The sequence below is a fragment of the Pseudomyrmex gracilis genome, unplaced genomic scaffold (genome assembly GCF_002006095.1).
Source record: "Pseudomyrmex gracilis isolate BER0280 unplaced genomic scaffold, ASM200609v1 scaffold_143, whole genome shotgun sequence".
NCBI lineage: Eukaryota > Metazoa > Arthropoda > Insecta > Hymenoptera > Formicidae > Pseudomyrmex > Pseudomyrmex gracilis.
In genome coordinates, this window is record NW_018020727.1 from 222,016 (window position 1) to 243,964 (window position 21,949).

The window sequence follows — 21,949 nt, forward strand, 5'->3', positions numbered from 1 at the left end:
TGTATTTTTTGACGCTTTATTGTGATTGTACGTGATACATGGCTGTGAATTTTAAAAACATTTCTTATATCAAAATGCTTGACGTCCCGGTTTAACGCTTATCAGCGTTGAGTGCTCTTCGCAATTTGTTCCTTCAACACTAGAATACTTTGTCTTTGCTCAGGTGGGAGCATTGCAATTTGCTCGTCCGATAATTGCAAGACTTGCATTATTAGAGCAGCCTATAAAAAGAAAACAGTTAGTTACCATTACGTAGAATAGTTTTGAGTTTCTTTTCGCTTGATCGCGCTGGTCATTTTTTCAAAGTCCAATGTCGTGTACTTGCAATAGACGTACAAAGAAAAAACCAAGCAACACGTGAAAATCTCAAAAAGTTCTCTAAAACAGTATTCTAAGATAAAAAAATAACCACCTTCGACTGAAATGGAATACTCATGATACATGTATACGTATAATCTCATAAAAATGCATTTATAAAGTTAAGCTATACATAAATCTTCATGTATAAATTTCTTTTATAGTTTTATAAGATCATATATAAAGTTATTTGACGAAAGTTTTTTTATACATTGCACATTATTGCACTTTTCGCTGCGACGTCGTCGTCACAACCATGTCGATGATTTTTTTGCCAAATCCGCGCGAATTCGAATATACGCGTACAAGTACGTAAGATAAAATGTATTTATTTATCGATAACGAAGCGATACATTTTAGTTTTGAACCGGAATTTCTCGGTTAACTTAAAATAAAGAATTGTCCATTTTCTTCGCCGCAGCAAAAACAATCATATCAACTATCAGACAATTATATACATACCCAGCAAACAATTTTTGACTGCGCAGATCTGGCAACAGAAACTGTGTACAGAAACGCTACAATACGGAAACCTGCTTTGTGTGCCAAAGCTGTTGACACACAGACACAAAAAACGCAACATGGTCACCAAAACTCACCAAAACCATATCCTACTAAGGACAGATAGATATGGATTTGGTGTGGCGGTTGGCGACAAAATCGCGACATCTGACAACCAAATTGTTTGCTGGGTATTTAACTGAAATTACTGTATAACGCAATTTCTATTGCGTTGTTTTTGTATTTTGTTGTATAAAATAATGACTTGAGTAGGGATGTGCGATCCGTTATTTTGTCACATATGATCTCTACTTCTTGTGAGCATTGAATAAAGAGCATTATGTAATCTTATCGGTAGTTTGTATTTTGCTGTGATACACGTACCTTTTCCTGATCAGACGCACCGCTAGGTATGTTTCCCGCGGGAGACATTCCGGCCATAAGTCTCGTGGTCGCGGAAGTTGTGGATTGTGTGAGCGCTGCCGAGGATCCAGTTGTAATGCTGGTTACGCTTGGAGTTGTCACAGTTGGCGCAGCAACTGGTCTCGGAACAGTTGCAACCAAAGCCGGAACCGCTGATTAAAAATTTCTCAGCATAAGATTAAAACAAACCAAAACGTATGTATCAGTTACTTTTTTAATCACAAGAGAGATGCAGCATAACTCTAAAATCGAACGTTAAACGATATAGAAAGATAAAAGAAAAAAAAACGTACGATTAACTTTGGTCCTAGGATCTGCTGGCATCCTTGGATCTCTCGGGTCTCGTGGATCTCTACCGAATCTATCGGTTCTTGGATCACGGCAGAAGCTGAAATTAATACAAATTTATTGTAAGAATGAGTGATGATTACACATTAAAAGCTATTTGAAACTGATTATAAGACCTCTCAATTCCTTCCACAGGAAGAATGCTGCAAAAAAGATCACCTCTTTCAATTTACACACAATCGACAATTGTAGTTAAAAAAAAAAATTGTATGTATTTACTTGTCTGCAGCAACGGTGAATGAACTAGGTCCTCTTGTCAGATCAGTAGTGGCCGATATGACTGGTGGAACCGTAACCGAAGTGGGCTGTGTCTGCAAAGATCCTCTCAAATCTTGATCTAACCTAGCCAAACGTGGATCTATTGGTCTGTCCAATCGAAGATCCACATCTTGACCTGCTGAATATTGCGAATAAAAATCTTTCTCGTCTATTTTCTGCGCTACTGTTGAAAATTTTATCAGTTACATACAAAATACTGTAAATAAATAAATAAAATAAATAAATAAAATAAAAATTCAGTAAGATATATCAGTTAGCAAAATCTTGTTATAAAGTCAGAAGAATTGTATGAAAACAATTTTGATAAACATCTCAAAATTAAAATACAATTTTTAATGATTCAATAATAACTAACACTAGGACAAGATATATCAATACCGGCAAAGATTGGTGGAACACTGGCCGGCACTGGCCGTGCAGGTGCCCATGGTTCCTCAATTCGTGGCTGGACTTGTTGAAGTGGTTTGTCTGATGGTGTCAACACACTCGGAATAGGATTAGCTTTGTGCAACATATTAACTGCTGTATGAGTGTCCACTATTCTCATGACTACCTGTGCCTGGAGTAGAGCATATGCTAGCTGAGGATTTTGAAGAAGCATTTGACGCGCTTCATTTGGATTGTTTTGCACACAGAGCTTCATCTGCTTCATCAGCTCGAACATTTGCTCCGGTGGTAAAGATGCTACAGCTTTGCTTATTGCCTCTGGCGCCTTGTCTGACTGAACAGCCTCTCCGTACGGATTCTCAGTATTCTGTCCCTGCAACAGGCTCTGCATTTCCATTCGACTCTTCTCTGTGCACGCATTGTCCACACGTAATGTTCTACCGCCGATTTCATATCCGTTTAAATTTCTCATAGCACTCAAGGCAGTTTCTTGATCCTTATATTCACAAAAGCCATATCCTTTGGGCTTGCCGGTTTCACGATCGAAGACCAATCTATTCACACGTGATGAAGAGTAACACAACAAGCAGACATTTAACATAACCTTCATGATAATAAACTGTGCAAATGGTATTTGATTAAATACACAAAAAATACGACAGTACTCACTTGAAAGACAGAACAGGTCCCACCTCGCTGAAGATATCCTTCAGATTCTCCTCCGTGGCTTCGTACGGGATATTCCCGACTAACGTGAAACATTGTGAAAGAGTTCAGTTGTGTGTAACGCTGACAGTAAAATACAAAATATGTCACGCAAATTGTAAAAATTCACTCACCGAAAACACTCCGCATGGACTTATCCATTAGCGACTGATCCGAAATAGTTGAATTGCTCATTTTTGCGATTTGTTTTTGTTTTTCTCCGCCACGTTAAAACGTTCACGATACACCTGCAATATTTTTTATATTATATACCGCATGAAATTCTATGATCGAATGTTTTGAATAGACGTCACAGTATATGTATAACCAGTAAGGTTACTCCGTGTCGGCTCTTTTGATGTCAGCGTCCGAGATCACATGTCATGTCGCCATGTTCTTGGTAGTAATAGCGCGCTAATATTTAAATTGTAAGAAAGAAAGAAACTATAGAAACTTATTTTTATGCTACTAGCACAACACAGGCGCGCGCTACGCGCACGCTATTGTTATTTTTATTTAACGTGTTGTCAGTGAACCTGTCACCGCGATGACAGATAGTATATACGTCTTATAAACCATATAATACACATATGAGAAATGTCAGAAATAACGCATGAAAATCAAACTCAAAAAATAGTGAGAGAGAGAAATGGAAAAGGGTAAAAAAGAATATTATATATATTATATGTAATATATTCTATATCTATATATAATACACACACATACGCATATATGTATATATATATATACCGTAATCACATGACCGAAATCAGTAACACCGCCGCGGTCGCGCGGCCGAGGTCATTGACCCCGCCGCGGTCACGCGACCGAGGTCATTGACCCCGCCGCGGTCACGCGACCGAGGTCAGTGACCTTACGGTAGTATGTATATAATATATATAATATATAATATAAAGTATAACATTATAAATATATAATAAATTATATATGTATAATATATATTATTTAATATAGTATTTATATCATATATATTATTTAATGTTATGTATAATATACATTACAGTCACATTACCTTAGTCACGTGTTGTTTTTCTACTCTTTACTGTCATGTGACTTTAATCACGTTTTTAATTTTCTCCACGTATACGACAAACTGTCTCAAAATCGCTTTTCTGTCATTATTTACTCTCTTTTTTACTTTTTTTTTTAAGAAACTCGAAATTACTATCAAGTAATTATTTACTCTTTATTATTTACTCAATTTTTTAATGCATTTTTTTTATAACAAGCACCAAAATCAAACATAATTAATATAGAAATTTTTGTCTATATTTTTATTTGTACAGTTACGTCATCTATTAATAATTAAATATTATTTGCATTCAATAATTACGAAAAAATAAAAGAAGTAGATTAGGATTAAATGACCAGTAAACTTTCAGGAATTTTTCTCTAATAATTATAATAAAATAATAAAGTAATTATTACATTCAAAGTAATTACATTCAAATAAAATTTATAGATTTTTTTAGTAGGATCAAACTTTATTACATCCTGCGTCCTTGGAAGAGAGATAAAGCAAAGTATTTGTTTAGAGCATTATCGTATCGTGCTTGAAATTATTTATTAACTGATGTGCCGTCTTGTATACAAAAGCATGTGTAATATGCATTATTCATACTCAGCCGCATGCTAACGAATCGGAATTTGTACAAATCATTTCGGGGTGACGAGTACATTTTATCATTCTACTACAAAAGTAATCAATTAAGTAAATAATTATAATTTATATAGATACATAATATTGTGTAAATCTTACAAAACCATGAGATATTTACTTATAGCTACAAAGAGTTACTTTATTATATCTTAATTTTACATATATATCCTAATAAGCAAATTGTGAAAATATTGCACAAAAATGGCATTATGAATAACGACGATCCTGCAATGATTGCACTAAGATGATTCGCCATAACGCAACAGTTTTGTCGAAATAAAATTTTGTAAATAATATTTGTCAAAAATTGCGAAAAAGTCGGTATGCATTTCCATAAGTATATACATGAATTAAGTTGATTTCTTCATATGCAATTATATATATTTCTACATATTTTAAACATAGCTGAAATTTTTTTCTCAATTATTGGACAATTTCTTTTTGAAATTAATTTTGCAAATATATTGCTAAGACGATTCGCCATATCGTTATTCTTTTGCCAAAATAGCATTTGGAAAGTAATTTCGCAAACAACTACAAATATTTTATAAAAGATCAATATTTTTACATGTATTTCCTAAAATATATCTGTATAATTGCAAGTTACAATTTTAGTGCAAGATTTCGTCACATAATTTTGTAAATGTTTTCCTATTAGGGTATAAAAAAATTTTACTTTTAAAAGAAGTTTAATTCAAGTTATAAAAAAACCTAAGTTTGGTTTATAATTATCAATTTTAGTTACTAATTACTAATACATCATATTTTAAGGTTTGTGATGAGAAAGAGAAAGAGATATATATATATATATATAGATAGATAGGTAAATAAAATAATATAAAAATTACATTTTATTTGAAACATTATATCAGAAAATAAATTTTTAGTATAAACTTTTATACAATGTCAATAACTTATTATATAACTTATTATATAGTATCACTGATGTGTTGCTCTGTGTGTGTGTGTGTGTGTGTGTGACACATTTTAATAATAACAAATTATCAATAACTTTTGTAATGAACACTCTTGAACGCTAAAGCGTCGCTGCGATCGAGACAATTTACGGCAGCGCATAAAACTGAGTACGATCGTGTGGTTTCAATCAGTTAAGTAGTGACTTCAATCGTTGAAAGAATCTAAAGTATACTTTGAAATTCTCTGTCTATAATCGGAGATTTGCGTCGTTGAAAGTTGAAATTTCATTAATTTTTTTGTGATGAGAAGAACATAAGTGATCGGAGCTACTTATCGATACGAAGATAAATTAATATATTAGCACATTAAATTTAAAACAGAAAATTCATATACACAAATATATATATATATATATATATCACATAAATACGCAGCATAAAATACTAATTTAAAATATCAACGAGAAAAAATATCAAGAAGAAAGCAATGTAATAATTGCAGCAATATTATTTTAAAAAAAGTAACATTTGTGTTGATTATTGGTTGGCACAACGATTTGATCAGAACATTGTTATTTGATTGTGCACATTGCAGATTACGGTATTAAAATAGATTTTTAACCAAGTACAAGATAAATACATGAACTTAAAAGTATTATAAAAAGTGCAATCATGGAGAATACTTGGCAAAATTACAGTCTTGTAGCGAATACAACAATAATACCCGATATGATGAAAATTGTATCAAAGAGATACGTAACTTTTGCTTCTCAGCTTGTACTAACTTTTCTTTATATAATTGGTGTTATTGGTAATTTATTGGCTTTGGTCATTCTCTCACGAGATAATAAGGTAATTTAATAATCAATAGAAAAATAATTATTTCTGTATTTGTTTTATATACATTACACGATTTCTTGTCTTAATATTAAGGACATCTAGAAATAAAAAAGTAAGTGTCATATAAATATGTTTAACAAACAACCATACATTCATTCGCACGCATACACACGCGCGCGAACGGAATTTGATATCATGTCCTCTCTGATTCTGGATAACGCAAGAAATAGTATTTTTATTTATATTATTTACCATACCTCTGGATTGGAAGATCGTAACAAACTTTTTCAAAAAGCTGTGTTCTCGTCTTTAGAAATTGTTTTAATTAAGCTTTTACTCGATCTCTCATCTCTGTCATTTAAAATTTTTAAGCCACTTCCATTCTCTTTTACCATAGGGATGAAAGATGTGTTTTCTTTAGTAAAAGATAGCTTTTATGATATAAAATCTATAAAATCTTTCAAAAGTTCAATCCTCTGTCTCTATCTGCTCAAAAGTTATTAAGGTTTATCTGGATTTTTGGACTAATCTTGTTTATTCAGTGTTTTTTCCCTTCTTGAATATTTCATTCGGCGTTACACTGTTAGAGTAGCATAAGGTTGAACATTGATATGGCATGTTGCTAATATGGTTCTGTGAATACGACGTGAATACAAATTTTTGGTGTGTGAAATGTGGGAACATGTTGTTTATTTCAGCAGAAAAAAACGAATACGTTTGCGAATTGTAAAATTAAATTTTTCTGTAAGACGATGTTAAGAATAAAAAAAAAACCAATTTAAGATATTTATTAAGATTAACACTTTCTATTTCTTTTTTGCCTATTTATCTTCTATAACAGTCTGTCTTCACAACTGTTTTCTATTGCTTTTACTAAATATATTACATATGTTTGTAACATAATTACATTGGTTTTCTAAAAAAGTAAATGTTTTTAACTTATTTTATACTAAATCACATTACCACTTCTATTTTTTCTTGACCTATTGTGCAATGTCACATTTTTATAAAGTTTTCAGTTTAAAACATCAAATTTTAACAGAAAATTAGTGTACAAAATGTAAATAAAGACTATCATTATCTTCCTCTCTATTAATAACTGCTATCAAAATAAATGTGATAATGTATTCCATACCACATCTTCCGGTTGCAGCAATAGTCCATCATTACACAGTATAATATATAATACATAATAACAGATATCTCTGAATATATTAGATTTAATATACTAATATACTCTAATATAATCTGTATAGATACTCTGAACATATCAGATATAATATGATGTGTAAAATGTATTATTTGCAAAATCGCGTTACAGAATGCATGCTTTGCTGCATTTAATTTGATATTATTTTGTTTCAGGGAAGAAATCGTAAACATTTGCTAATGCTGCGTTGTTTGGCGATTAACGATCTTGTAGCATTAGCCGGTATGTTGGTGCAGATGTATTTTACAATTTACGTAGGCCGTGTAACATCTACAAAACTAGTTTGTTCATTGAGAATTATTTGGAGGTTTTTTGGACTCTTCAGCGGCTGCGTCGCTTTTATCATGGCGATAGAACGCTGGTTAGCTTTGACCAGACCTTTTGTTTATCAAAAGGTAAGTTTTTACTTGTAAAAAATATTCATTGTCAAAATTTATGCGCATTAATGAAGCGCAAAATATCTTACATTCCGTGTATACGTGATGTATATATTATTTGTACTCACGTTATATATATTATAATATATATATATATATATACCCAGCAAACAATTTGGTTGTCAGATGTCGCGATTTTGTCGCAAACCGTCAAATCCATATCTATCTGTGTCCTCAGTAAGATATGGTTTTGGTCAGTTTTGATGACTATGTTGCGTTTTTTGTATCTGTGTGTTAACAGCTTTGGCAGCACACAAAGCATGTTTCCGTATTGTAACGTTTCTGCACACAGTTTCTGTTGCCAGGTCTGCGCAGTCAGAAATTGTTTGCTGGGTATATATATATATATTTATATATGCAAGGTGTCCCAAAAAGGTCGGGACCGCTGAATATCTCAGAAAATATAAATTTTACAGAAAAGTATTTCAGAGAAAAGTAGGGTTTAAAAGGATCTATTTGCTGATTGTATCAGTGTGATCTTGGATGGCTCCGCCAAGGTCAGGTCACATCGATTTTTTTAAATGGAACTCCCTATTGTTTTGCAGATCCTTATAGCTTAATTCAAGATTTCCAAAATTCTATAATATTTTCTTTCCAAAATACTATAATAAAGTTTATTTTCATCAAGTACTTTTTGAGTTATGAGAGTTTAATATTAGAGTATCATAAAAGATTCTCATTTTACACAATCACACATAAGTTTTTACAAATTTTTGTTAGTACCTATATTTAGGTACTAACAAAAGTTACTAACAAATTTTAAGTATTAGTTATTTAGTTGCTTATAAAAAAAATTTTTATCTCAGTAAAATATTTCCATTATTTGTTTTAAAATTATTAATTTGGTGTAAAAAAATGTGTTTAAGTATAAGCATATGTAGAGAATATCTTGAGAATACAGGTTCTTCTTAACTATTCTGTGTTCTGCCCCCACTCTCCCTATGTGTTTTCCAGCAGGTGACGTATCCAGTAATTGTGCGTTGCATAATAGCACTTTGGATAATATCGCTAGTATTAGCTAGTCTTCCTTTAATGGGTTTTGGAGTTTTTTATAAAAGTGGACGATGCGTTCGGTATAGAGAAGCTACCGATCCAAGCGATATTGCTTATGCATATGTATGGTTTACTTTTGGTGAGTACATCAGGATAATAACAATAAAATATTGATTAAAGATTTCTTGTTGTTGTGTGACTTACTTTTTTGTAATTGTACATATAATTTAAAACATACATATCACACATTATATAAAATGTTTCTATTAATATAAATGTGTGTGTGTGTGTGTGTTATACCTAAATCACTAATTTCTTATATGAAAAGTTATCTGATTATCTTAGGTACCGTTTTATGTACATCTATTGTATCGTGTAATTTAACGGTCTCCAAGGCTTTGAAAAAATTACATCGCACAGGTGCTTTAAGAAGAATATCTAAAGCATCATCAAGAGCAAAACCCTTATTAAATGTAACTGGACCACCAAATCAATCAGAAGGTATAATAACTACACCTGAAGAAAAAGCATTTTCAAAGCTTATGAAATTGTTATCGATATCCTTTGTGGTTTGCTGGATGCCGCAAATGGTAAATCTATTAATAAAAATTAAAAGTTTGATAATTAATAGTGGAAATGTAGTGCGAAGCTATTTGTTTCTCTCTTGGTTTTGTAGATTTCTATTCCACTAGCTCAATATGCGATACAGTTACCTCAAACAGCCATTATTGCACGAAAATGCATCCGGATTTTTCATGTCGTAGCTGATATAGTTTTATGTACTCATTTCACTCTGGATCCGTACATTTATGTATTATTGCGAATGCCATTGTCGAGATTTCACTTGTTGAATCTATGTCAACTCTGCTCTAATCGAAAATGCTCCAATTCATTCTCAGGTAAGATAAAAAACGATAAGATACAAAAAATAAAATGTAGAAAAGATACATCAGAATAAATATATTGAAGAAGATACATGGTTTTCAATTTGTAGTTTTCACGCGTAATGAAAATATTAAATATGTTAACAATAACAATATAATTACAAACTGTTTGACATTTGAGCTACCAAAGTTATAGGTGTGTGTGTTACAAAAATTTTTATACAAACTCATTTTCATTTCACTTTTGTTGAACGAAAAAATTTATGGTAGAAAATTAATCATTCACGATTTGCAAAAAATACGTAAAATAATGCTTTGAAAAATATACAAATATTTGTACTTGTACTTGTTGTTCAAATATTAATCCCAAATTTATTAAATTATAATTTATGGAGCTACTATAAAATTGAATATCATAAAATTTTAATAATATTGTTTCATGTTATTATAGAAAGAAATCGTCAATGTACTAATGGTGATCCACCTACGCCGATTACTGAAGCACCATCAGTACCTGTAAGTGAGGACCATGAATTACACATAGTAACGTATTTCTAAAATTACGACAAATAATGAATAATATTTGCACTGTATCTTCTTAAAAAACAATTACAAGATTGTAATACTGTATAATCTTTGTAAACTACTTATATAGAAACGAACATTTTTATTTAATATTTTGTATATAATAATAAAAACTTGTTGAGAATAAGAGTAGGATGTAAAACTTTAGTTTCTGAAAAGAGAAAAGTACAAGAAAGAAAAATATTTAATTCGGGAAATGTTCACTTTTTAAAATCAAAAGAAATAAGACTATATGAAAGAAATGATAAGGCTAATAGGATATACAAGATGCAAATCAAACAATCGATATAGATTTATAATTATAGGTGAACGCGCGCGCGTGCAAGAGAAAGAGAGAGAGAGAGAAAAAGCATTTCTGAAATGTTAAAAAATAACTTTTCAAATTTTTTTTAATAGTGAAGTATACTTTTCGAAGTATATTTTGTAATTTCTTAAGTATATAAATAATCTAAGCTTTACTTTCTTGTAAATATAGTTTATTGCAAAAATTGTGTGTCAACACACACATTTTCTCTTTCTGTCAGTTTAAGTATCATTCCGATTCTTTGTTGTCGATGTGACTTACCACTATAATGTGTTAGCATCTTTTTTTTCTTATTGTGTTCTTCCCACTATTGTACATCTAGATTAGATATTTTTTGCTTCATCTTTGGCACGTAGTAGTAGAAGAGAGTCGGAGGAGTATTTCCTTTGAGATCGCGCACAATATGATGTTACTTTTACTTTATATCTAATCCTAGTCTCTTATTCATGTTGCGTCAATCTTGATAATCCAGCGGTTTAATCTATGAAATATTAGTCTTGCCTTATGGCGATTGCAAAACAAGACCAGTAATGGCAAAAATGAACTTCGAACAGGACGTGTCAACGTGTTATGCGCGGCCAAAAAATACGCAGTAATCGATTAAGAAGATGTTGGACCGTCCTGTTTTATCATAAAAATAGTACACTTGCAGATTTAGAAATTTTGTAAAAGTTTGTGCACAAAGAAGAAAACGGTTCTCCAAAATAAAAGAAAACAGTCTAAAAAATCACTGCAGCCAATAAATGTTTTTGAAACGAAAAAATTGTTTATTAAAAAAATTGACTACCTTTTGCTTTTCCGTAAGTTGTAACTTCTATAGCAAAATTTTAAAATCGAGTAGGTATGAATTCAGCACATCAAAACCTAAGAAAGAATTTCTTATAGAATTACCTATTACAAAGTTTATATCTATATACAATGTTTATTAAAAGGATAACAAAAGTGTTAAATTTAATTTTCAGTATGTAATTGTTTGATATTCAGTATGTAATTTGTTAAATTAGGTAAATAATGTCCTTTGTTTTTTATAAAATTAGAGTCGATTTACAACTTCTAACAGAAAGAAAATCTCACTTAAACGCTTAATAGAATTTACTTTTTTGTAAATTATTTTTTATAAGTTGATCAATTACATTGTTATGATTATTATTATATAAAGCTTTACTAATATATAATGTAAATGGTAATACATTATATAAGATAACTTTAGTACAGATAATTTTTATAGAAAGTTATATGTATACACGCATTTTTATATAATCTATCTATGGAGATTTATTTACATTTTGTTTATATATCTTTCAATATCATCTCATGATTTGTGATACTAGTATAGACACGTGCGTGTACGTAAAAGTTTTATATTACTTATAAAATCGTTTTGTATTTGCATCTTATATTTACATTATTAATGTGAAAAGTCGCTCTACATTCTCTAATATATACAGCATTTGTCTGTGTATGTATGTACAGGCAGTATAATCGCTTTTACATATAAAGTTGTATCAATAATTTCTCAACCTTAACAATGTATTTTAAGTTGCAATAAAAATGCAACTTTACGTGTAAAAAGCATTTGTGCTACTGCCTGTATTATATATATATGTATATATATATAAAACTTTGATTATTGTACCGTAAATTACTAAAAAAATAATATACATAATATTATGAATTTAAACGACCATATTGCGCTAGTATGTTCTATAAAGGAGAAATAAAATAACATTTATTATATACATAAATGTATACTATCTTCAACTATATAATGTAAGAGCGCAGTTTTAATAATACGGATTAAAATTTTACATGCGTGTAATTCACTAAAAAAATTATTATCGCTTTTGTGTGTAATAAAACAAAGTCAGAACAAAATTTGTACGGCAATCAATTTGATAATCGAACAATTTCAATTTCATTTTCCATTAACAAGTTGATATTTGATGCGCAAGTTTTAAAATCATCTTTATATAGTTTTCTTTCTCAATATTCTATACATCTTTATATATATTGCGTATTTTATTTCTACTTATAGAACGTATACAGTGCAGTTTGACTATTAAACCCTGATGATAAGCTATATAAACACGTGTGGAATAAACTGCAATTAGATTATCTCACAAACATACAATACAATGTTGTGAAAACAATCAAGTAAAACCTTATAAAATATTTGAAACAGTAATAATATTTGAAGTTAAATAAAAAAAATATTTAAACAGTTTATATATCAATATTAGACTTAGAGTATAATTTAGTAAATTCATTTAGTTTACATGCGAAGTTAAAATATTAATCGCGCATATATATTTGTTGTGTCAAAATATCATACATAATTATCCACTCTGTATCTACATACATTGTTCCAGATTTCGGCAGTCTAAGACTTATTTAAAAACTTAACACCAGTAGATGTTTACGGCGACTCTTTATTTTCATTTAGGAAGCTAACACCATTGGATGTTGATTGATGTTGAATGATGTTGGGCACCCTTAATAAATCATGATATTGCAATAAAGCTTCTCGCAAAGATCTAGATACTTGCACACAAGTATCTAAATCTTTGCGAGAAGCTTTGTTGGTTGTAATTGTGCACTCCACTAAGTATGGATATAATCCAATTAGCTGTTCCCATACGGATCTATCAACTGCAAGAAACATGTATACATAAATATATACGCACGCGCGCATACATGCATATGTATAGATAAATATATGTATGTATTCTTTTTCAACATGCAAAATAGATAATACTGGTCAGGTAAAAAGAACATTATTTGTTTCTCTACATTCTCAATAAACATTTAAATTATTAAAATTTAATATAAAAACTTAAATTAATTTTAAAAAATTCTATAATGCCGACAGTGTAATATTCTTTCAATTTGCAAACTAAACTTACTATAATGCACATATCACGTAGTAGTACATAAACAAAATAAATACCTTTATTCGGAGGCGCTTTTTTGAGTGATATTACAAGAGTGGCAACGGCTTTTAAGACAAATGATATCTCTGACAATCTGTACCTAAAAAGAGTCTCATATATTATATGTTTATCTTGTATAGTAAATAAGAGTCACAGATATTTATTGGAATAGAACAAAAACATTTTAGTTTTAAAAACAACTGTACTATTACCTAGGCAAAGGACACTTCCCGTTTCGTCTTTCGCTTTCAATATATCGTCGTAGAACTTCTTGAAATCTATGTAGAAGAGCTGTAACTGCCAATCTTCCGGCAATTCCACCTTCGTCATTTTCTAGATCCTTATGAGGACTATTCTCCACGTCATTTAATCCGTCTAATAGAGAAAACTGTAGCAGAGTTTCAAAGCAAGTTTTTGCAAACTCTTCCCGTAACTTTGTTTCTGCCCCGTCTTCTGTGTAGAAAAAAATGAAAATTTAATTGTCAATAAAATGTCTAAATATTCTAGGAATAAAAATAATGTAAACAGTTGTTTTGCTTTTTCAGATATATTTGTTCCAGATATGCAACCCCAAATGTTTTTCTTTTTTCTAGATGTAATTTTAAAGATAAATTCCTGGATCAGAAAAAAATTAGAGAAAATTAAAAATTAAAGCTACGAGTCTCAACAAAATTTTGTTTAGTGCATTTCTTTCCTCTAACATCGTTAAACACAGGACAGCGACGAAAAGAGAGCCAAGTCTTAAATACATGATATACCAATATTTGCTGTGGTGGCCGAATGTATAGAACCTTTATTTAGAAGCATAACTACTCTTAGAATAAACTGATGAGGTATGTGCTGAGAATGTGGTAAAACTTCGTTTCTCAACAACTCCATAACCTGGCAATCAACTGCCTCATCAGCCTGGATTTCTTCAACTCCTCGTTCTACATTTAATACACTGCAATTAATCAGACAAAAATTAAGAGATCTATATTTAATAGCTTTTATTTAAAGATAAATAATAAATTAGTCACGCATTATCTAACATCAGAGTTGAAAATTTACCTTTTGGGGAACAGAAAATCATCCAATGTGCTTGCGAGTTCAAGCCACATACTCTGAAATTGTTCGGGATATTTTCTGGCGAGAGGTAGTCCAATATGCAGGACAGCCAGCAAACTAGTTACAGCCAATTTCCATGTTGTTGCAGACGGACATGCGTACTTCATAGACAACGGTACGTGCAGCGTTTCCACGATATGCTTCAACACCTGACCATCGATCACAGTCATTTCGTGCGCGGTTTTTTGATATAGACTCACCACCATCGAGAGTGCTTTTTCTCCGAATGGGACGTAATTCATTGTAACCCACTCGGCAGATATACCTTTAATTTGGGCAATGTGTTTTGTGGATATTTTACCATACGTGGGAGCCTCGCACGCTAGCTTCGAGAAGCTTAATAACTGAAGGAAGATTAGCACGATCATTGTGCGCAAGTTTTCTGGACCATTTAATGCTTCCTTCTGTAACAATTCCATTGAATGCAGCACTTCATCTTGTAGATGTGTGAGAACTACATCCGGCATTGACGGTAGAATGTACGGTGTTGATTCACCATGAACCGGAACAGCTACCGCGTTTTTCAACACAGTACATAATTTCTGTAAATCTGGGCCAGTAAACTTATTTCTAATATGCTGAAAAACACCTGGGAATATATGCATCAACGCAGTTAAGAATGCTTGTGACGGTACATAAGGTTCGGTGTCACTATCTTGCGGTGGTGCAGTGCTCTCCATCCCAATGTTGAGCCACACACGCCACGTCACCATCCACAAGTTCTCTGAATCGTTCGATTGAATTATCTCGGTATTGTCATTACTCTTTGGCTGAAAGAGAATCTCCTGAAACGATTTCAGCGCTGCTAATGACACTTCGTTATTTTTGCTTAATGCAGAATTTTCGATGAATTCAAGAAGTAATGACCAAGCTCGAGGAAAATCTCCTAACATTTGCAATAATTGACGTTTTGTGTTAAATACTCGAGCTACGCCGCTCAGTGTTAGAACTTGCGTTTCCGCCCACTGTTTTTGCGCTGTATTTCTACTATGATGAATAAGTATGTTCCCGCTTGTGTCGACTTTTTCACTGCTAGCCGAATTTGATAAGCTCCTTACTTTGTCTAATAGTGGGAATAATACTTGCCAAAGCACAGCTTGCCACGTAGGATGATGTAAAAGACTACCGTGCGCAGATATAGTAGAGAATAAAGTCTGGCTTGCTGATTTGCGTACTGCGGGTCGTGAATCTACACATAGATCGCCTAATCTTGCATACAAACACATCCAGAGTTTGTCAAACGATGGCATATTTGTTGTACCAGGAAAATCAGGAAATACCGACGTAGAATCTCCGCGCAAACAAACGCATAATTTTTCTTGATTCTGATAGAAATAATCGCTTATGTTCCACATTAGACCGACAGCTGTAAGTGAAATATTTAATTCTTGTGTTTGCGATCCGAATTTAGCAGCTGTGTCGACACACAGTGGAAGACATCGCCAAGGCATTACAGGTAAAAAATCCGTTACAACCAATTGTAAGCACTGGAAAGCTATACGAACTAAAGCTTCTCCGTGATGATCGGAAACTGCTCCTATAATACCAAGAACTAAAGGCCAGCCGTGGTATAATGTTTCTCCAGCACCATGAAGCACTTGCAAAACGCATTCCAATTGTCGCTGTCTGACATCTCCGTGTCGTACAGATGATAATTCGGACAATGGTCCTAGCAGTAACGTTTGTAGTTTCTGATTATCTCGAAGTGGATAGGGATATTTGTGTTGCAGTGCCATTTTCACAAGATATGTAATCGCTTCTACACCCCATTCTCTCATGCGAATATGTGGGTGTTGACAAACTTCTAATAGGTGATTTGTTAACGGTCTCCAAAGCACTTCTACGCGTGGTAAGTTTACCAAACCAGTTTCCAAAAGTTTAGCAACAGCGAAAAGAGAAGGTTCGCGGTTTGAATACGCCAGTTCCATAGCCTCATGGCTCAGTTTACACAGAGCGTCTATTAAATGATGCAAAGCAACGTCATCGAGATGTTGACTGCTCTCGAATAATCTACTAAGCATGGCGCTAAGAACTGGCAAATCCGCCATAACCGCATTTGTCAAAACTGCGTTAGGATCAGTTGTTGTTCTTCCAGCTTTCAATGATCCCCCGGTAGAAGGTTTTAAACCGAGTATCCAAACGAGATGTTGAAGAGTAGTAAGTACCAAGTGCCACGCGCTACCAAGTATATCACCATGACAATGAGCTAACGATAGTAACGCACGCATACATTGCAAATTTTTTGCAGTCAACATGACGGGACCTTGATGAGCACCTAAATATAATTAATATAATAAAAACCTGACAAAATCAATCTAACAAGAATGATACATAAGATGCTAACTTACCAATTGGTAAGGATGCTGTAGGAAGTGGTGTACCAACGGCAACTACTTGTTGTCTATAATCAGGCTCACCTATTGACAAGTTATACTGAGCAGAATCTTGCTGTCTTACCGTTGGTATGCCTTGAGGTGCGTTATACAGTACAGTCAAAGCATAATGAGGCGGTAATGAAGCTTTACATATTGCGGTGATAAAAGCATCGCGTGGCGCTTGCAGATCCAATTGACCGCATAAAGATGCAAATGTTTGAATTGATTTCAGGACATTTTCCGTCGCCGACTCATCTGTACTAAAATTCACAAACATATTTATGGTTTCAAATGTTTTCAAAAATACAATATCAAACTCTCTCAAAATTATTACCTAGCATCTATTAATGGACTAAGAGCTGCCAATAAACCACACCAGCTGGATGTTATTATTTGTACATGAAGCTTTCGTTCAAATTCGCTCGATTGATACGTCTGATTTTCGTTACAATCATCTTTCGATCCGTTTATAGTTAAGTCGATCGATCTTATGATATCTAGCAGGCATGCATAAGCTATACTGATTCCATAACCTATTGATATTTGCGGCGGTTCGACCTTATCTAACATTTCCAAACTAAAATAAAAATTATGAGTTATTATTCTGATTCTTACAGCTTTTTTTTTTTAAAGAAATTTGACATTAATAACAATATGTCAGCTCTCGTTGTCTTCAATCATATATTTTAATTTAGATTTATTTAATTGATTATTGTCGTTGATTAACGTAACGCTTACTAAGTTGGTTTAGCTTGTCCACTTGTAAATGTTGCTACCACAGGTAACCAAATACCACGTGAGTAAAAACCTGGTTGAGGTGATACACCTGGGCCAATAGGCATTCCTGTAAATAATGGTAAGCCCGTATTTTGAGGCACAGTTGTATTTGCTGTTGCTAAAAAAAAAAAAAAAAAAAAAGTAAGTTATATCAATGTTCAAACTTAACAATTTCGTAACTATCAAATATGTTATCTAATATAGAATTTTACCTGTTTGATTCATCATCTGTGGATTCACAAAGAGACTGTGTACATAAGCACCTAAGCTATTGACAATATCTTGAAAAATATTTGTAGCATGAGGCTTCAAGTCATAGCATTCACAGAAATTTGTTAGCAAGTCTGCCTGTACCGTCATTTTATGTAAAACTTCCAGTGCTAAAGCTCTCTGCCAGGTAGGTTTGTCAGGATCCAAAAACTTCACAATTAAAGACAAGAATATTTCACATTCTGTTATCTAAAATATTAAAATCACATTTAAGAAATTATGCTGCATTACACTTACGTATATTTTTATAAAAATAGTAATACACTTACTAACAACGAATGGTATTTTTGTATCAAAACTGACACAACTCGTAAAAGTCTCATACTAATAGGAAAAGAAGGTTTATCCAAAGGTGTAGCTTGCTGTAAAGATGCTGGCACTAAATTGCGATATTTGATGTTAGGCGAAAACAATTTGATAACAAGTGCACATACTCTCTCTTTTAATAAAAAACTGAATTCTGGATGCTACAAAAAAATTTTACTTTTATATATAAAATATATATTTTTACATATAAATTGTATAATATAAAAAAAACTATTCTAAAGGTGTTAACACAGCAAAAAAAAATACATACACGCACACAGTGCGATCTCCCTTTCCGAGTTTTTCTACTTAGAACTATGAAAACTTTTTTTTTAACTTTTTCCATTTCTATTCAATAGTATATGCACAGAATTAAAATTGCGCATATATAAACAAATCAAGAACACATTAAAATAATATAACTTTATCGGTTCACTAACTGCTCACATGACACTATGTTTTGCTATTCTCACTGTCAGTACTGAAAATTTATAGTACATGTAGTGTGAAGCTATAAATTTGCAATGCTGGCAGTAAATATCGGAATGCAACCATGGTGATACATATAGTCACGAAATAAAAAGAGAAGCTGAAGTAGTACAGAAAAGAGAGAGACAAAAAAAGTTTTACTGTCTGTACGTGTTTGCATTTATTTTAACTTATTTATTTTTATGTATAAATATAGATCTAATACCTTGAAAAAGACTGATGAAAAGTTTGTTAAAACTGATTCCAATAACTCTAAACCAAAAGTTCTAGTCATTTCAGTAATGCCTATTAGCCAGTATGGCTGATCAGCATTTACTAATTGAACTAAATCCTATGAGAGAAAAATTTATTATTTCAATACAAGTAATAAATTGACAATAGAGCCAACGTTGTTATTGATGCGTAAAATTTATCATTTATTAAAAACAAATGTATACTTCGATACTCGGTTTGTATTCTTTTCAATATGTATTTAAAATACATATTAAAAATGGAAGTTACTTAATGTTGTTAAATTAACGCAAACGATCAATAAATAAGAAAGTATATTAGAGCCCAACGATAGCTGTGTATTTTTGTTCTTTACAGTTTTACGACTTTTAAGTCGAATATACTACCCGAAAAAATACACAACTATCATCAAGCTTTGATATTCTCTTACTTATTGTTTGCGTAATTTGACAACATTAATAGCCAAACGACTCTCAGTTTTGTTTTTTTAATTATATTGAGAAGAATATAAACCAAGTGTCAAAAAGTTCATATTTGTTTTTACTAAATAAGTAAATAAATATATGTAATAAAAATGACAAATAAATGATAAATTTATTAATGATTATACTTTTTATATGCACCAACTGCGTTGACTTTATTGCTCTAATTTATTACTTGTATTTAATTTATATAATTCTAAGTCATTATGAATATTTTAATTTGTACTATAATTTATATAATTAAATTAAAAATAATAGCAACAGATTTATAAAGTTACCTGAAACATCAAATATGCATCTGCAGTACAAGGACCAAGACCTTTAGGTGCTTGATTTGTTGGAATTTTTAATTCTTCTAAATTAACTTCAGTGTCTTGTTGATCAGGATTCTGTTCATCCTCAGCAATTACTCTTTCAAACACCAAAGATACTAGTTGTCTTACAGTAGCACCAGCAGTATTTATTGTTGTACAGTCTTTTGTAAAGTGTAGCCGGAAACATAGTACTAAATTCTGCAAAAATATAAATTTAAATTACATGTTATAAGCATTTTAATTTTTGTAATTCAGAAAAAGCACAAATATTTAGAAAAGATAGACATCTCACTCTTGCAAGAGTATCTCCATGTACTACAGTATTACTTGTAAGTAAAAGAGTTACAGTCTGTAAAACTTTAACTTCTTCTATACCCGATTCCATCAGCAACCACAAGGTGTCTGTAATGTATCTGGCACCTTTTTGATCTACTGCTTGCTGTGTTATTATCCTCTGCATCATACCTAAGCAAAACTAGAAAATCACAAAATACTTGTAACACATGTTGCACATGTGATAGATAAATCTGTAATTAGATAAGCATAGAATTTGAATACCTTGATAATTTTTATGTCCTTACTTTCACAACCTTGAACCAAAGGATAAAGTATTTGATTTACAATGTAATATATTGGTGTGCCTGGATTATTGGATGCTGTCCTCAATTTTGCAATTCCTTCTTCACATGACTATAATAAACATGCAACAAATATATGTTATATGTATGTTATTAAGGATTGAAACTTAACTTCTTTGTCAAGTTATTTTAAGTGAATAATGGTGAAAAAATTAAATGTTGTACACAGTACATTTGTTTTTTGCACAAGAGTTCTTGTGATTTCTACTACTACCACTACTTTATGTTTATTTTGATGATTTTTAATATATACAGAATCTTAAATTTAAAATAAAAAACTTGTTTTTAATTTGTCATACACAATATATTAAGTGTATACACAAGTTGAGTAAAAGTTGTGTTTTGTAAGTTTAATGGTCAATTTTTAAATATAAATCTCAGTTTGGAGAATTTCAATTGATACACTCTTGAAATGAAATTCAAGCAACAACTATATAAATATGAATTTAATTGTTAGTTTAGTTATATATACGTACTTCTTTGATTTGAGGATACTTCTTTTTAGTCTCAGAAGCGAGTACTTTGAGGTCTGATTGAAGAGTTTCCAAGAACTTGATGATGTACTCCGGACTGCTGCCAACTGCGGGATTCGCTATCGCTGACATCGCTAATACTTTTGTATACTTTTTCTTAGATCGACCCGATTTTCAAGATCGTACGCATGATGTCTAACTGTAAAGTTAAGATGCTAAGCGCCGCGACGCTTGCTTGTCGGGCAATCGTTGACAATGACAGCGAACAATTGACAACGATTCATTGGAATCACCTTTTTCGAAGTGCCACGTTCACATATGTAACAAAATAGGTTACAACAGATGCTCATAAAACGTAGCGCCGTTATCGCGAACTGTCCTATTGTATTTACTTACACGCAATAATGTGTTGTTTTGAACGTAGTGATTGTACAGTCCTTACTTGTCTCTCTTAATTGCAATTACATCAAATACGACTTGACACGCAACCTAGTTGGTTTGTGTTGCATTTCTGATTATTTTAAAGATCTTTCTACATTAGTCGTAAAGAAGCAAACGCAAGTGACAGATCTCGCGGAAATGGACCAATCACGTTGGCTGAGTTGATCAATGGGATTAGTCAATTCCGTGAGACCTGCGACTTGCGTTTCCATCTTACAACTACTGTAAAACGACTTTAATTGATATTAAGGTCGCGTTCAGCATA

General features: G+C 31.9%; 3 protein-coding genes across 16 annotated transcripts; 1 reads left to right on the plus strand and 2 right to left on the minus strand.

The window, feature by feature from the left end:
* Window positions 1-4: 4 nt before the first annotated feature.
* On the minus strand, window positions 5-3,373 carry LOC109857062 (cleavage stimulation factor subunit 2 tau variant). Of its 6 annotated transcripts, none has more exons than XM_020432976.1 (9): window positions 3,329-3,373; window positions 3,135-3,248; window positions 2,965-3,043; window positions 2,287-2,849; window positions 1,849-2,071; window positions 1,746-1,772; window positions 1,575-1,669; window positions 1,243-1,433; window positions 5-221 (listed from the first exon to the last, which is right to left on the minus strand). In XM_020432976.1, exons 2-9 carry the CDS (start codon window positions 3,193-3,195, stop codon window positions 102-104), a joined length of 1,359 nt encoding a protein of 452 aa, XP_020288565.1. In that variant the 5' UTR covers window positions 3,196-3,248; window positions 3,329-3,373; the 3' UTR covers window positions 5-101. The 6 variants fall into 6 exon arrangements, with proteins under 6 accessions (XP_020288565.1, XP_020288566.1, XP_020288569.1 ...); XM_020432977.1 differs by having other exon boundaries at window positions 3,315-3,332; XM_020432980.1 differs by lacking the exon at window positions 3,329-3,373 and having other exon boundaries at window positions 1,849-2,023; window positions 3,135-3,308.
* Window positions 3,374-6,043: 2,670 nt separating this feature from the next.
* On the plus strand, window positions 6,044-10,912 carry LOC109857103 (prostaglandin E2 receptor EP2 subtype). Of its 4 annotated transcripts, none has more exons than XM_020433086.1 (7): window positions 6,051-6,087; window positions 6,194-6,450; window positions 7,804-8,043; window positions 9,040-9,217; window positions 9,424-9,668; window positions 9,755-9,977; window positions 10,414-10,912. In XM_020433086.1, exons 2-7 carry the CDS (start codon window positions 6,271-6,273, stop codon window positions 10,518-10,520), a joined length of 1,173 nt encoding a protein of 390 aa, XP_020288675.1. In that variant the 5' UTR covers window positions 6,051-6,087; window positions 6,194-6,270; the 3' UTR covers window positions 10,521-10,912. The 4 variants fall into 4 exon arrangements, with proteins under 4 accessions (XP_020288674.1, XP_020288677.1, XP_020288675.1 ...); XM_020433087.1 differs by having other exon boundaries at window positions 6,067-6,119; XM_020433085.1 differs by having other exon boundaries at window positions 6,044-6,450.
* Window positions 10,913-13,135: 2,223 nt separating this feature from the next.
* Window positions 13,136-21,790, minus strand: LOC109857072 (protein MON2 homolog). 6 transcript variants are annotated; one of them, XM_020433009.1, is made up of 16 exons: window positions 21,640-21,788; window positions 21,247-21,536; window positions 20,691-20,822; window positions 20,425-20,607; window positions 20,097-20,330; window positions 19,311-19,436; window positions 18,580-18,777; window positions 18,253-18,499; window positions 18,002-18,158; window positions 17,598-17,840; window positions 17,237-17,523; window positions 14,832-17,163; window positions 14,540-14,724; window positions 13,994-14,234; window positions 13,799-13,881; window positions 13,136-13,500 (listed from the first exon to the last, which is right to left on the minus strand). In XM_020433009.1, the coding sequence occupies exons 2-16, from the start codon at window positions 21,373-21,375 to the stop codon at window positions 13,268-13,270; spliced, it is 5,010 nt and encodes a 1,669-aa protein (XP_020288598.1). In that variant the 5' UTR covers window positions 21,376-21,536; window positions 21,640-21,788; the 3' UTR covers window positions 13,136-13,267. The 6 variants fall into 6 exon arrangements, with proteins under 6 accessions (XP_020288598.1, XP_020288599.1, XP_020288600.1 ...); XM_020433010.1 differs by having other exon boundaries at window positions 13,994-14,231; window positions 21,247-21,790; XM_020433011.1 differs by having other exon boundaries at window positions 13,799-13,875; window positions 21,247-21,790.
* Between the last annotated feature and the right edge of the window lie 159 nt (window positions 21,791-21,949).

Bases quoted from the DNA above. Each gene is read 5' to 3' on its own strand.
- LOC109857062 (XM_020432976.1), bottom strand. From the start codon at position 3,195: ATGAGCAATTCAACTATTTCGGATCAGTCGCTAATGGATAAGTCCATG. The intron at 2,850-2,964 runs GTGAGTACTGTC...ACGTGTGAATAG, and splicing joins GGACCTGTTCTGTCTTTCAA to ATTGGTCTTCGATCGTGAAA. The intron at 1,670-1,745 runs GTCTTATAATCA...TATTAATTTCAG, and splicing joins CCTGTGGAAGGAATTGAGAG to CTTCTGCCGTGATCCAAGAA.
- LOC109857103 (XM_020433085.1), top strand. From the start codon at position 6,271: ATGGAGAATACTTGGCAAAATTACAGTCTTGTAGCGAATACAACAATA. The intron at 9,669-9,754 runs GTAAATCTATTA...TTGGTTTTGTAG, and splicing joins TTTGCTGGATGCCGCAAATG to ATTTCTATTCCACTAGCTCA. The intron at 9,978-10,413 runs GTAAGATAAAAA...ATGTTATTATAG, and splicing joins ATGCTCCAATTCATTCTCAG to AAAGAAATCGTCAATGTACT.
- LOC109857072 (XM_020433009.1), bottom strand. From the start codon at position 21,375: ATGTCAGCGATAGCGAATCCCGCAGTTGGCAGCAGTCCGGAGTACATC. The intron at 18,500-18,579 runs GTAAGTGTATTA...TTAATATTTTAG, and splicing joins AAAAATACCATTCGTTGTTA to ATAACAGAATGTGAAATATT. The intron at 13,501-13,798 runs GTATTTATTTTG...TGTTTCTTGCAG, and splicing joins AAAAGCGCCTCCGAATAAAG to TTGATAGATCCGTATGGGAA.